At 42.3% G+C, this 15,596-nt stretch overlaps 1 protein-coding gene across 2 annotated transcripts; it reads left to right on the top strand.

The window, feature by feature from the left end:
* The first annotated feature begins 806 nt into the window (after positions 1 to 806).
* On the top strand, positions 807 to 10,001 carry ERI1 (exoribonuclease 1). 2 transcript variants are annotated; one of them, XM_063423721.1, is made up of 7 exons: positions 1,036 to 1,378; positions 2,042 to 2,217; positions 4,338 to 4,548; positions 5,879 to 5,962; positions 6,623 to 6,732; positions 7,785 to 7,899; positions 9,105 to 10,001. In XM_063423721.1, exons 1-7 carry the CDS (start codon positions 1,304 to 1,306, stop codon positions 9,345 to 9,347), a joined length of 1,014 nt encoding a protein of 337 aa, XP_063279791.1. In that variant the 5' UTR covers positions 1,036 to 1,303; the 3' UTR covers positions 9,348 to 10,001. The 2 variants fall into 2 exon arrangements, 1 of the variants encoding a protein (XP_063279791.1); XR_010083613.1 differs by lacking the exon at positions 9,105 to 10,001 and having other exon boundaries at positions 807 to 1,378; positions 6,657 to 6,732; positions 7,785 to 7,847.
* Positions 10,002 to 15,596: the final 5,595 nt, after the last annotated feature.

The raw sequence follows: 15,596 nt of genomic DNA, 5'->3' as shown, positions 1-15,596 counted from the left end.
TTAAATACTGGGGACAATGTTCCATGGTATGGAATATCCCTTTGGCCAGTTCAGGTCAGCTGTCCTGACTCTGCTTCCTCCCAATTGTGCACCTTTTCACTGGCAGAGCACGAGAAACTGAAAGGCCTTGACTTTGAGTGAGCACTCCTGAGCAACAACTAAATCAGCAGTGTATTATCCACAATATTCTCATACTAAATCCAAAATCTCAGCACTGCAGCAGCCTCTAAGAAAGCTGACTATCCGAGCCAAAACCAGGATGTGCACATAGCCCCAAGCACTTGTGTATGATCTCACTTTTGTCATCATTCACTGTGGAGAAGATGAGATGGACCTCTGTGGCACACCCATCAAAGATGACAAATGCTGCATAGCAGGTCTAGGGGAGGGGATGTCAGCATCTGCAAGGAGATGCTGGTGTGCCAGAGTGGGACGGGAGGCCCCACTGAGGGTGGGTGCTGGGGTCACAGCCACAACAGGGCAGAGAGAAGATCCTGGGCTATTTAGCGGCTGGCAGATGTGGAGGTCTTGGCATGGTTGCATTAGTTGGGTGCCAGTACATAGCCTCCATCACTGAGGGATACTGGACTGCTTTTCAGGACTGTGGGAAGCACCAGTGGAGAATAAACTGACCTGTGATGTACAGAGAGGCTTCAGCGCTTTGCCTTCACCTCCTGGCCAAGAAGATCTAGAGAGCTTTACACGTCTTGTGCCACCCACCCCACCCTGCTTGTTGACTGTGGATTAAGGGATATGGGGAACAGCAGCTACAGCAAATTCCCTGGCAGGAAGGGGCTGGGGGTCAACTGCATCTTTCTGGTGGCTGTTCTGGCAACCAACACGCTGCCGGTGTCCAGATCCGTGTTTTGGGGTCTCTGTGCAAAGTCAGTGCCATGAGAAGAGGACGGAGGCATAAATGAGTTGTGTCTGCCCAGTGTGTGTTTCCCGTAACACCGAGAGAGCTTCCAGAGAGCTGCCGTGACCCCAAACCCCGGGGGGAGTGCTGGGCAGAAGCCCAGGAGGGCTGATGCAGGCGCAGGAGGCGGCGGTGCTGCTGCAGAGGGGCAGGCCCGAGGGCTGGCGGGCGGCCGGGGGTGAGGCGGCCCGGGCACGCGTGCAACAAGCTCACCAGAGTCTTTGGCGCCACACGGGAACGCTGGGAGCCGCAGCCGCTCGGGTCTCACGGAGCCGCAGGAGCGCGGCGGCAGTGGCGGGGCGGCTGCTCCGCCCAGGGGCGGGCTCCGCGTTCTCCCGCCCCCGACGGGCCGCCGTCCCCGCCGCGGTTCCCGCCGCCGCCGCCGCCATGGAGGAGCGGAAGGAGAGCCGCGCGCAGGCCGCCCGGGACGAGGCGGCGGCTGCTCCCGCGGCCTGCCCGCCGGTGAGTGCGCGGGGCGCTGCTGGCCCGGCAACGCGGCCCCGCGCCCGCTCGCACAGGGCAGCCCGGCTGCCCGCCCGCCTCGGGCCTCGGCCCGCCCGGCCCGGCGCGGGGCTCGCCCGCCCGAGGGGCGCCGCCGGTGCCACGGGCCCGCCCGAGGCCGCGTCGGGGCGCGCCCCGCGAAGGCCGCGAGCAGCTGTCGGGAGCCGAAGTGCGCGTAGTTTTTCCTCTTGGTTTATTGCTTTGTTTATCTTGCACGTATTGGGCAGCGCCCCGAGTGTCTCGGTCAGTGTGGATGCTGTTTAATTCGGTCGTCGAGAGAAATCTCGGTGCTTGTGAAGGCTTTGCCCATTTGCACCAGAGAATTCTTTCTGTTGAGATTAGGATGCGTATTCAAGTTTTGTCTCCAAGAACTTCTGTTCGATGTGGCTCAAGACACGTGCATAAGTGTAATTTTATTCTGTATGTCTCTGTTTAGGAAAACAGTGTTTCAAAGCAGGCTTCAGTATTGATTCTGTCACCTGTCTATAGGCTAGTTCGCTCAGTTTGATCACACGTGTAAGAGTGTGATGCTTTACTGCGTTCTGGTGCCAAAACGAACTGTGAAATGCTCAAGCGTCTTGTTTTGAGCTTCTTAAATGAGTTCCTGATTTCTCTTTCTTCTAGGTTAGGCAGCATTGTAGGATCAGTGATCAAGAAACTAATGGCAAAACCTCAGCTGCCAGTTCGAATGACTTCAGTGATCCGATTTACAAAGAAATTGCCATAACCAATGGCTATATCAACAGAATGACCAGAGAAGAGCTCAGAAGTAAACTCGCAGAGTTCAAGCTTGAAACCAGGTTATTTGTAAACATGTTGATTTATCTTTGAGAGCAGTAGAGTCAAGAGGGATGGTTCCTTTAAAGTTTAAAAACTCAGCAGGAAGTGAAAAGCAGACATGGTACCAGACACCAATTGTTTTATGTGCAATCTTGTTGCAGCTTTTGTTGTAGGATTAATGCATAGTGCCTAATGTGTGCTGTCTCAACCGGCAACCCAAAGAAATGAAAAAATACATAACTCTTAAGGTACTTGTCATCACTTTTTGGTCAAGGGGGAAAGAACTACAGTAGTTCTCAGGTAGTGCTGCAGACCTTCACCATAAAGCAACGTGCTTCTGAACATCCATATTTTTATTTACTGTACCAGTGCAGATCTGATACTTGCTACAAACTCTGGTGATGGGGCTCAGGATTTAGACAATGCAGAGGACAAGTACCTCTAGATGGAGAGTTTGCTACTCTGAATACATGTGCTACAAATACATGTGAAAAAATGAATGTATTATAAGATGGATTTGTGCTTGCTGGGGTGGAGGTGAGGGAATACAGTGTAGTTCCTGCTGTACTGGAAATCACCTGCTAGACTCTCATAATGCTGTGGCCAGGCAAACTTGAGATACTGTGCAGAAGGTCAGTTGAGAAAAATAAAAGTATGTTGTTTTTGTAGGCAGCAGGAGGAAGTATGAGGAAGTAGTGGTGGGGAGTTGGTTAAATTAATTTAGTGCCTCATGTGGAAAAAAATCTTATCATTACTTGAGAAAATTTTTGGTAAAACATGTTAGATTTTTATGGCTGTTTAGCAGTTTCTCTGATTTAAAAACTGAAAGCAGAATTCAAATAGTATTTGATACATTTGTGGCCTTCTCTCATGTTATAAGTTTTCTATATGTGTTTTTTAATTTAGTTGTAAATGCTGAAAGCTTAAAATTTCTCTTTTACCCAAGCTAGGCTTTTGTCAATATATTCAAGTCAAGTCAAGAGTATGTCTTAGCTGTAAACAAATAGTGCATCAGTTCTAATAGAGAATTCTTCAGTAGAGAAATGAGCAGATTACCACACACCATCCTTTCTTTTGGGGTTATTGTGATAGTCAGTTGTTTCCTATTTTCAACTTTTTTTTATAAGTTTGGTGAAGAAACAGATAATTTCCCCCTCCATCAGCTCCCATACTGTCTCAACTTTTAATGAGCTGTTCATTGACATAAACTAGATCAACAAAGCAGAGTGAAGAAGAGTTATCTCTGCAGAATCAGCTGATGTTCTCAAATGCATGTTTACTAGTTTGATTTCAGTTCTTTGCAGATCAGTGGGCTGCTTTTCTGATAACACAACTTGCTACACGTATCTCTTACAGCTTCTGTGATTTCATTTGCAATGCATAACTTTGAAAATAACTTCCTTGGAAGGGTAAATTATCCTCATTTATTCATGGTTTGGTACATGGCAGTTCTGGCATTTGCATTCATATATTATAATTTTTCTATTAAAAGGACACAGTAAGTAACTTTAATCGCTTGCCATGTGAATTTATTTAAAGCCAAAAACCTTTAAAAGCAAGATCTTGACCAGTAGGTTTTTCTGATAACTGAAATCTCAAAATACTTTATTTGAATTGAGTTATTCAAGCTCAATTTTAAATTTAAATTGAGAAAAATGTCAAATGTGGACGTTTAAGATGGATGCTGCATTATCTGTACCACTGATGTGGAAGGCCTCAGGCATGAATCACTTCAGATGGAGAGCACAGGGGGGAATACAGGTGAAGCAGCACTTCTTTCAGGGCCAGAGGTCAACCAGGAGTAATCTACAAAGACTGGAGCTTTGGAAAGGCTTTGGATACTGAGTCTTGCTGAAGTAGAGGTGACTGCAGAGTGTCTCTGTGCCATGCTTCCCAGTCTGTTGCTGGTATTGTATTGTGGGGGTTTTCACAGCCTCTGTGTTATCCCAGAAAATGAGATATAGTGTAGATAATGGGGATAATGCACCTCTGTGATAAAGTGGAATTCAGATTTCACAAATGCTGATGCTCAAAATGAGGTTAACAAGTGTTGAACTTTCAAATGTTAAATACAGCTTCAGTTTTACTAGGAAATAATTAAACAAGAGTGCAATATTTGTCACCTTCCCTGTTTCTTTAGAGGAGTGAAAGATGTACTGAAAAAGAGGTTGAAAAACTATTACAAGAAACAGAAGCTGATGCAGAAGGAACACATTAGTGGAGAAAGCTGCTATGACTACATCTGTGTTGTTGATTTTGAAGCAACATGTGAAGAAGGAAACCCACCTGAATTTGTACACGAAATAATTGAATTTCCTGTTGTCTTGGTAAACACACGTACCCTGGAAATAGTAAGTGATCTAATGGCTGTGTTCATATGCTGTTCTTTGAAGTAACTTGTTTGCATCAGAAAATCTGGATTAGTTTTTAAGTAGATGTTGAACTTCATTAAAAATAGCATGCTTTTTTTTCATAAGGGTTATCCTCTGTGCCTCTTAGGAAACAAAACTTTCTCTTCTGAAAGCATTTTCCAAATCATCATCCAAGCGGATCATTTCCCTGCTGTCAACTCCCTCTATGAGTGTCTCAATTGTCCATCTATGTTCCCACCTGTCCTTTCTTTCCCCGCTTTAAGGCCCACAAATCTATTTCTAGGACTCAAGGGATTAATCATAATCAAAAATGATCCATTTCTGTGGTCCTCTCTCAGGCAATCTAGCAGGCACTGATGCAGAGGTCTAGAAAGGGAGGTTGAGTGAACTCCACTTCTGGTCAGGCCCACATGGGGGCCTGGTACCCAACACATGGTACCCAACAGACTGACATGGTACCCAACATACTTAGCAGGCATTTGGTAGCCTCAAGGGCTCTGTTCCAGTACACTTTTCTTTCAGGATAAACTACCTGCTGCTTAACTGAAATTGAGTGACCCAGTGAAACAGAGGAGGTGCACACAGCTCTGACTCATGGTTTGTTTATGAAGAACTCCTAATGGGAAGAGGATTTCCAGTAACCATTGTGATGCTACAATAAAGTATAGCTGCATGTGTGACTTGACTGCAGAAAAAGGATTGTGCAGATTACCAGGATTGTTTTGATTGCACTTAGAGTGTTTTTTGTCTGTCCAAAAGGTTTTGTATAATAGCAGAGATTTGAGGCTTTTTTTTCCATTAAACTTGCCTTCAGTCTTCACTCTTGTATTGCTCAGCTTCCCAGAGTGAGGTTTTGTTTGTCTCTGCCTGTCTGGCATCCAGAGGTGTAGGACTTGCCTGAAGTTTCTGAGGTGTGCAGCTGGTTGCTTTCATTGAATTGCAGGTGAACCCTTAGAGATATCACCTAAAAAAGATAACACTTTGCTCATGCCTCTCACTTCCTTTTCCTTTACTTTCACTCTTCCCAAATCCTCTGCTTTTTGCAGTCTGTCCTTTTTCCCTCTTAAATCCAGATTCCCATTCCTTGGTGCCTGCTGGCTGAGAGGAAGGCCGTGTTCTGGTTGGAAAGCTATCTGTCCCATTAGGAATCTGATGATGGCTAGTCAGAAGGCTCATACTGGCTCAGGAGGTGCACACTCCTTTTGCCTGCAGCAGGACAAGAAGCTGCTGTTGCAGGCGAGCCAGAGAGGTTGCCTTCGAGTGGGCTGCATAGTGTGCTGCAGCTGAGCGATTGATTCTCCTGTTGCAGGAGGATACCTTTCAGCAATACGTGAAGCCAGAGATTAATCCCAAGCTTTCGGACTTCTGCATCAGTCTGACAGGAATAACCCAGGTAATTTGCACTTTTGTTTCTTCAGGAGGAAATAGGAATAAAAAAAAGGAATGTGGTGTTATGTTTTCAGACTGGTAACCTTAAATGGTAGTATTTCATGGTTATTTTTCAATAAGGCTATTCTCTTAGTCCTTGTTTTTTTCCCTCTCCCAGTTAACACAGAGCTGATTTCACTAAATTGGTCATTTTGTGGGGAAAAGTATTCCCATTTTAATTCATGTGGAGACATTTAATCTTTAGTAGAGCAAAGCACCTTTTGAATTGCATCAGTTCATCTCCTACGATTTTTATTCTGAAGAGTTTAGAGTCTTAGGATGGCAACGGCTTGTGATAAGTGACTTAAGAAAGAGCCTGGGAAACAACCTCAAAGGTTTTAATCCAAGTTCAACTGCTGACTAACCTTGTTACCTTTACAGAAGCTTTTAGAAGGTTGGCTCTTGTAGCAGTGCTTTTGTGGTGCTATTTTTTCAGTTTAGAAAAACCTGTCCAGTCATCTGTTAATGTGTAATCTGATTTTGTAAAGATTTTGATGAAGCCAATTTTTTGATTGCCCGTATACCAATACAGTTTATACACTTAATGCTGAGAGGTTTTTTCCTAAAAAATTTTCCTTACTTTGTTGGGTTTTGTTTTTGTTTTGTTGTTTTTTTGTTCTCTAAGGACGTTGTTGATAAAGCTGATGTTTTTCCTCAAGTTCTGCAGAATGTCGTAGAGTGGATGAGACAACGAGAACTGGGAACAAAGTACAGCTATTCCATGTTGACTGATGGGTATGTCCTTGTGCAGCCTTCAGCACAATCTAAAACTGCAAAACCATATCTAATATTTGTGAGAGCATTGCTAAAGGTGGGTCAGGACACTGCCATTTTCCTGGCTTTAATTGGAGCTTTTGGCAAGATTGGTAATGCTGAACTGAACTATTCAAAATGAAGCTTGAATCCATCAGATGGCGCCGTTTCTTTCCTAGTGGTCTGTGTGCAACAGTGATGCTGTAGACTTTATACTTCGTTGTTGCTCTAAGTCTCCATTTATATCCAGCACATAATACCTGAAAATAACGCTCTGCAGTTTTTAATTTTTAACCTGTAATTACATTGCTATCTTTGGAAGCAACAGTGAATTAAAAAAAGAAAATGCTAAAGCAAAGTTGTTGCCAGGCTGGTTATATTACTTGGCCTGAATCTCTCTGGAATTCCCCTCTAGAGGAATCAGTGAAATTCTTTAAGGAAAATTGGTGCATTAAATTCTCTGCTGTATAGGTGAGATTGCATAGACAGCTAGAAGAGATGAGTGGAAAAAAGCTTTACTTTATCTTACAGCTTACAAACTTGTTGGGGTGGTTCCCTTCAGGAAGGCAGGCTGCTAAATAAATAGGATTATAATTTCTTCATATTTTCATAGAGATCTGGTTTCTCATAAAACTAGGTGAAGACTAGTTTCAATAGCCTACCTAAAGTAGAGAAATAAATGCATACCCAAATAATCAGGAAGATTTAAGGTGTCATTTGCTTCCCCGAGGGCTGTGTGAGCATCTAATTTTTTTTCAGCTTTTGGTGTTGATGTGGTAGGTGGTGTAATTGGTGTGCTATTTTTTGTCTTAACCATTGTGGACCTGAAACCATCCTGGTGAAAGTCTTGCTCCTGTCATTATTTCTTCCTGACTATTTTAGCATGACTATAGCAAACTACCTTTTCCTTCCTTTTTTCCCTATTTCCCTTCTACTGATCACCAGAGACAAGACAGCTTTTAGTTCTACAGCTGTGCAATATGTAGAACACAGAATTATATATGACCAACGTTTTCCTCTCTTGACTTTCTCAGGTCTTGGGATATGAGTAAATTTTTGAACATCCAGTGCCGTATTAGCCGTATCAAATACCCTTCTTTTGCCAAAAAGTGGATCAATATTCGCAAATCATATGGGAACTTCTACAAGGTTTGTACAAATGGCTGTTTCTCTTACAGGAAAATTTGATTTAAAAGTCTAGAATGTCCTGTTGTACTTGTCATCTCTACTTGTGTAGTATAAAATTATAGCACTTAAACAAGTTACCTGGTGCCTGACTTTCAAATGTGTTTCATGTGCAGATCTCACTTCACTAATTGAAGATCATATAATCTACTGCATTTTGATTTTAATCTTGTTTTTAAGAGTCAGGTTGTGCTTCTTAAAGGATTGTCTAAAAATGCTATACCAGTCCTCTTGGATCAAGTGTATCTTGAAGTAGTTCAGCTGAAAAGACTGTCTTGATTTTTCAGTTATAGGATCCTTTCTGTTTTCCTGCAATGCACTGCAAAACTAATTTGCACCACTATCCTCCTGTAATCTTGACTATTGGCATTGTAATGGGGACAGAGAAGGATTAGGATGTATCTACAGTGGAATCAAATGTCAAGAGAAAAGAAATAGAGACTTCAGTGCCGGGCCTTATTGCTGCTTTATGTCAGATTACCATAAAATCGGAGTTATTGGAGCTTCTAGCAAATGCCCAATCAGCCTGCACTAAAATACTTCTTTTGAAAGGGATTTCAGCCTAGCTAATGGTCTTATTTTGAAGGGCTTTTTCATACTAAATGTAACCTCTCGATAAAAGAGATATTGACATTTAATAAGGGAAGAGCTTTACTTTGGGCTGGGCAAATATTGCAAGGTTGCTGTAGGTGTTGCTGATCAGATCCTGTGAAGGCTGAAGGCATTCAGGAGCTTGATGTCAGTGAGAATCAAGAGCCTGGTGCTTCTTTAATCGCTTAGAATTTAAAAGGAAAACCAAACTCGGATTCCCTCTGCAATGCCACTGTGGATGACAATTTGTTCTTTATAAAGATGGTTAAACTTACCTAGGCCATGGCTTTCACCCTTGCCAGCACAAGTGTAACTTGAGCTGGAGCTGGTGAGAGGCCCTTGACATGATCCCAGGTCTAGACAAACTCCTGTTGACTATGTCTCCTCTGTAAAAATGAGAGTCTGTCTCACTGAGTTGCTTTGAAGTTAAGTGGTTAGTGATCTGACAGAAGGCAACATGAAAGTAATAGGTGACTTAAGTAGGCTTGAAATCTGCATATGTTTCTACTGCCCTGTATTAGATTTAAAAGACTTGGTACTGAACCTAATCCTTGAATGTTACTCACTTTCTCCGACAGGTTCCTAGGAACCAGACCAAGCTGACAATCATGCTTGAAAATCTGGGCATGAATTATGACGGGAGACCTCACAGTGGACTTGATGACTCTAAAAACATTGCAAGGATAGCCATAAGGATGCTGCAGGATGGCTGTGACCTGCGAGTGAATGAGAGAATTCACGGTGGACAGCTGATGACAGTCTCCTCCTCAGTCCCCTTAGAGGGAGCCCCAGCTCCACAGATGCCCCGCTACAGAAACTAGCAGTTCAGGGTTCTGCCACGAGAGCTGCCCTCAGATAGCCGCTAAAGACTCCAGAGCTTATTAAATAGCCACGTCTGTCAGCTTCTCTGCCGTGCAGAATCCTAAAGCACCTTAACTAATCATCTCTGTTGAAGTAAAGGGGAGCTTGGAAGCTGTTTGTTCTTTGAAGCCTATTACAGCAATTTTTTTTTTGTACTGATGACTTCTGTTGTTTCCAGTTTTGCTAGGAGTGAGGTTGATATCTGGAATCCAGACAAAGTGTTAAGCTTTTAAGAACGTGTAATTTGAACACCTGCTAAGAGGGATTGGACCTGTGTGCTGCTGTTACACCCCAGCCTGTGGGCAGTATTTGTTCACTGTGATGTACTCCAATGATAGCTAGCATCTGCTTGTTCATTGCACACAAATAAGCCATTCCTGGAAGAACTAAAAGAGCAGTGGTGGGGCTGGCCCTTCCTAATGAGGCACTCTGCTAAGGGTTCCTACCATTTTTTTTGTTTTTTACAAAGTCTAGGAGAAATGGGAACGCATTCATCAGTTCTAAAGCAGTAGAGGAGTACTCTGTTGTTTGGGGATCTTCTTTAATGGATATGTTTGTCTGCTTCCCCATTAAATGGAAGAGCTGGGTGTTAAATAAAAAATTCATTAATGTAGTATGATAGTATTTTTCTAACCTGTGTTTCAAAAGAGAAGGTGCTTCAGCTTTTCATTTTAAGGATCCCATCTACTATTCTTGCATAGCTGCCTTTCATTTAATTTTGGTTTCAGACACCATCAGCCATTTGGTCTTAAAAGTGAGTGAACTAAAAGTAAGTTCAGAACATGCCAGGTTATCAAAATGTCATGCTCTGTGATTACATAAAACAGGAAGCTTCTCATTCATGGCTAAAGATGTGTTCAGCTATTTTTGGTATCTTCCTGTGCTTCTGCCATCATGAAGCTACACCTTTATTACAAAATCTAACACTGGAAGATTAATATAATTTTATTATTAAAGGCCACAGATAATTACTAGCAACTTCTGCCTTCTCCCCAGGGCTCAGATAAGATGATAGAAGAGGCCAAAGTATTAATTTGCTTTGTCTCCATAGGCTGTTACAAAGTGCACCATTAATGTGATCAACTTTGCGTTAGAATGGCTTGTTCTGGAATAATGGATTTTGTTTGCTCTTAATTAAAAAAAAAAAAAGGAATTTGTTATCCCTGTATTAAAATTCACCTATTCAGGACACAAAATAACCAGTTAATAAACTTTAAGACCACTGACTGACTAATCAAACTCTTCCCAGCCCTGCTTTGCTCTTCTGACTGTTAAACCACATCCATGGAACTGTGAAAACTTCCATTTTAAATTCATGCAGGAGGGAGATATATTAGTCAATTCTCAGTTGCTTCATATGATTTCTTTCTTGAGTCACAGATTTGGACAGTCGTAACTGCTTCAGAATGATGTTTTTTTGGTTTTGTGGGGTTTTTTTCCCTGAAAGCAGAGAGTTGTTCTGTTGTAGTGTTTAGTTGAACTTTACAGTTGTTTTTCATTTTGTAGCCATATTTGATAGATTATCACAAGATAAAATACAAATCTCTGATATGCCTTCTCCTAAAATTTATCTGTCAGCTCATATTTTGTACAAATCCTTACATATGTGCTTTTCACTGTAGGGACAGTGATTTATTAAAATATGAATATCAATCTAATATCAATATTCAACCATGACAGACAAAAAACCTCTCAAACAGTTAAAGTTAGAAAGTGTATGTTTATTGTGAGGAGGGCAGCACATGGGATCGCTCCCTAATGCACACTGCAAAGATTACAGGTCATTACAAAGCTTTTTATTTACAAAAATGTTGAATACACAAGATACAAAAGCATATTCATACCCCTGTCACTTCCTCTTCTCCGCTTCCTATGCTGATTGACACAAAGGCTATTAAGCATGCGTGGTTTGTTCCCTGAAATGGGTCGGTGGTCCTTTTGTGAGGAGTGGTCACCAAAAGGAGGAAGTAAAATGAGTCTTCCTCATTCTAAACTTTCAACCTTTTCAATGCAGATGTGATTGATGGATGGTAGAACTCATTGTTTCCTGATTTCCAGGACTATTTCAGTGGGTTTCTGGAAACAGGAGGTCTGGTGTTGTATTGATTAGTTTCTCTGTTTGACGAGCAATGAGTTATTAAATCCAGGGTAGCTTATCTTAAATCCAGTTTCTTTCAACCATCCTCTAACTTTTAACTGATTTCAGCAAAGCTTATCTATTCATTTCAGCTAAATCAGCAACATCTATTGTTAACTCTAACCTTAGCTTTTCTCAAAGCTTCAAAATTAGTGTCTCAACTGTAGTATCCTCTTTTTCTGAAGTACCATGGTAATTTACTTTTTTTGTGTCTGAGTTACTGTTGTGCAAGTTTCTGTGATGAAATTGAGTTTAGTTCAGCAGATCTCCCCTGGGCATGGTGGCAGCCACAGACTTTATCACTAGTCTGTATTTACAGGTCTGGAAGCAGGCTCACAGTCAAATGAGAAACTTTTATTTGTTACAGATTATACTACAGGTTGCATAAGAGCTGTTGTAATTGAACATCATTTATTTTAAGTACAGAGTTGTTTATTTTTGCTAAGTAACTTCAAAAAGATACTTTGAGATAAGGGTTAAATAATAATTGTTTTCTGTTTACTGCTTAAGTAGGTTGGGATTTTTTTCATCAGTGAGCTGCAGAAATCAGTAGAATCATTCCAGATACTAATTTATCTGTTGGATTTATGTCAAACTGTTAGCTTTAAGTATTTTCACAGAATATTTGATTCTGTGATTTTGAGATGAAAATAATTCTAACAGTGTTTGCTGATTTGTTTGAAATGTAAACAAACTTATTAAAATAGTTGCATATTTTAAAACATGTCAGGTACTGAATTTTGTCTGTAAAGCATGAAATAATTTCAACGGTCTTGGCATCAGCTCAGCTCATGATTTGTCTTCTTTAGTGGACCAGCAACATTGCCATAGCTGGGTGGCTTAAATCCCATGCATGTGACTAGTTCACAACGCTAAGTAATGATATAAATTTTCCTGGATACTTCATACCACAGGGGAAAGAGGCACTTGAGGGGAAAAAAAATGGTTTGGTGATTTTACTAGTGATGCTCATGTTCAGCCAAACCATTTTTTCAGGTGTAACTAATTTGTTCATCCAAAGAAGCTTGCTGAGATCACCTGCTGTAATGAATATTTTAATTTATTAGAGGAGTCTTCCCATGCTGGAAAAGTTAATTGACAACTATGTAAAAAACAGTCCAGTCTCTTTTTTATGCAGAAAAAAAGCATGCAGACATTGATTGCCTTGTTGATCGATTTAGAGGCGTTGTTCTGTTGTTGCTTTTTATTTCACATTTTGTGAGCTGTACTTGAGCAATTCTACTACTGCAGACAGCATTTGTGGAACAGTAGCAACTTTAAACAAAGGATTGCAGACAGATTTCAACATGAGTGCTTTTGCATAGACTTACTTCTTAATATACATTTATATGAATATGAGATGGATTAACAGAATCTTTGGGTTATGTTAGGAAAAAAGTTTTCTCAGACAGGATAGAGCAATAGCCTCTCTGTCTTAGTGGGCAAATGCCTGAGCAAATGGGAAAGAGAGGTATAACATTTTGTAGCATTCCATTAACTCGTTCTGAGGTGTGGCTGCAGGGGCCACTCCCAGCAGGTCAGCTGTCCACAGAAACTGCTTTTGCCTGGGCTTGTCTGATAGTAAGGTAATTTAACAATTTGGTCTAACAAGGCAGTTGTTTCCATATTTTGTTGGAAATTACCATTGCAGTGAGGAGGGGGCTGTTCTCAGCAGTGGAAATAAGTAAAAACCTCGTTTCACCTTATGTTCTCACGCCCTTGGAGAGCTCTTGGTGTTTCACTGCAGGCTTTGACTGCTCTTCAGTGACCTAGAGAAAGCAGTGTTTTTTCACTCATTTCTCTCACCCCACACTTCCCATGGCTGTTTTTAATTCCTCCTTTTCCCCTTTTCTTCCACTAACGAATGTCTCCTCTGGAGAGAAGTTTCTGTCAGGTAAGATCTGTGTATGTTCTTTCTAATACCAAGCAACAGGCCCTTTGTAAAGAAATTGGAAGTCTTATGTGTGGAGGGTACAGGAGACCCAGTTACTGACTGCATGCTTTTGAAACGGGCTGAACGCATAGAACATCATTCTGCTGCCACCAAGACCATTCCAGCCTCCTTTCAAGGACTTCATGTTTGGCAGCCCCATGGGGTGGCAGTGACAGCTCACCACGAGGATTCCCCAGGTGGAGATACATGAGGTAGCCAGGTGTGCTCACTACATGCTTCTGCTCTGCCTTCTACTGAGCTGTGGCCTCAGCTGAAGAGCTGTGGTTGGGAGGTTGGGAGCAGGCTAAGACTTTGTTCTAGAACACCTTGCTCCAACAGAAAATGGGGTGCTGATCTGCAAGCACGGATTGTTGACAAGGCTTTGGAGGTTGAGCAGTTGCTTCTGTTTTGGCCTCCTTCTAGTCTAGCCCTTTCCCATTCACAGCCTCCAATGCTGACTAGCTTTTGCCCTTTTTAAATTGGGGGACTTGGTGTTGTGGGAGGAAAACCTGAAGCAGCTTAAGGGATGTGCTCTTTAAACTAAAGGAGTGTGTCTGCTTTGTACTAAAGTGGCCCCACATGGGAAAAAAAAGTCTTTTTTGAGTGAATGACGAGCCTTGAACATCTCTCTAGGGCAGAGGTGACCTCTGGGTGTGTTCTGATTAGGGACGTGATTCCATGGCTCAGGCATCTGTCTCCTCTGTGGCCACTCAGTTCAGGAGTGCCCATGTAGCACCATATCCTGCTCCTGTGATCTTAACTTGGTGTGGTCATGACTGCACATCTTAATTGTAAACCTTGTGACGCTGCTTGCAGATACATCATGGTGGGGGTTTTGCCTACTTTCCTGGCTAAATTAGTGCTAATTATGAGGTTTTGCTGTTGAAGTGAATGGTAGTAGTGGTCTTGCACTGGTAAAGTACTTGCAGGTGATTCTGACTTCCTTTGTTTATGTGTCCTGTTTCAGCAATGTTAATATTTAAAAAGCACATGTAGCCAAATGGATCTCTATGAGCCAGAGATGTCCCAATAAGCAGGAATTGCTTAATTGTGGTTGTGTTCAGGTTTGGAATGGCATGCAGGACCTGGGCTGTGAAGCATGAAAAACCTTCCCAGACATTTCCATGCTGAGCAAAATTTCTTTCATATTAATTCCTATCTTGAATTGATAAGTAGTTGAATATTTACGCTCTGTGCAGCATGAAAGCTCATTATATGTAATTTAGAGGCAGATGTAGCAGCCAGCTGTGAGACTCAGTGTGCCCCCCTTTGCTCACTTGAAAACACTTCCATGTTTGTGATTCATTTCCATTCGTGAATATAGGGACTAAGATGACCGAGGACTAGAAAGAAGGGGGAAGAGGCATTTTAATAGTTGATCTAGGCCAGATATTACCTGTCCATGTAGTCTGAGTGTTTGATACAGCTGAACTTTGACAACAGGATCTTTGGGATGCCAAGCACTGTGTCCAGAGAGAGTGACTGACAGCTACTGTGCTGAACTTGGCTGTATTTAAGCACAATCTGGGTCACACTACTCTCAGCAGACTTCAGTAAACATGCAGGCCTGAAGATAAGGAGCATTTATTTGAGCTGAGAAGCCTGGGAGGGCACAGCTGAAACAGAAATCAGGCTTCCTGGGTTGGAGGGAATTGTGGTGGTGCCTGCAAAGCCTATCTGTTGGTGTGCTGCAGATCTATGAGAGCTGTTTTCTTCAGCTATGCTGATGCTTTGGTTTTCCCCCTATTAATCTGCAATCATGTGGACATGTTTCTTCTTTGGACCCTTCTCAACAACTTCACAGTTGCTAGTTTTGGGGTCTAGCTTCTCTGAAATTTGCTGGCTCACTCCTTGTTCTTGCTTGTTTTGCATACATGAAATAGTCTTTCTCTGACACTGCCTGTACTGATTTTCTAACAAGCCATGTCTGGAAGCAGCTGTACTCTCTGCTGTAATCCTGTCTGCACTGCTGGCCTTGCTGTTACGAACAGGTCTTACAGAAACCTTATCAGAACAGGCCTTACAGAAACCTTATCAGGTCAGGGACTGCTGCAGAGTGGAGTGTGGTGTTGTGGAGTGCAGTGTTGGGCCTCCTGAATGCTGCTGCAGCCATTTAGCAGCCACCAACAGTAAGGGAAG

The sequence above is a fragment of the Prinia subflava genome, chromosome Z (assembly GCF_021018805.1).
Source record: "Prinia subflava isolate CZ2003 ecotype Zambia chromosome Z, Cam_Psub_1.2, whole genome shotgun sequence".
In the NCBI taxonomy this organism is placed as follows: Eukaryota; Metazoa; Chordata; class Aves; order Passeriformes; family Cisticolidae; genus Prinia; species Prinia subflava.
The sequence above is the reverse complement of the archived record's forward strand: the minus strand, read 5'-3'. Positions and strand labels throughout refer to the sequence as shown.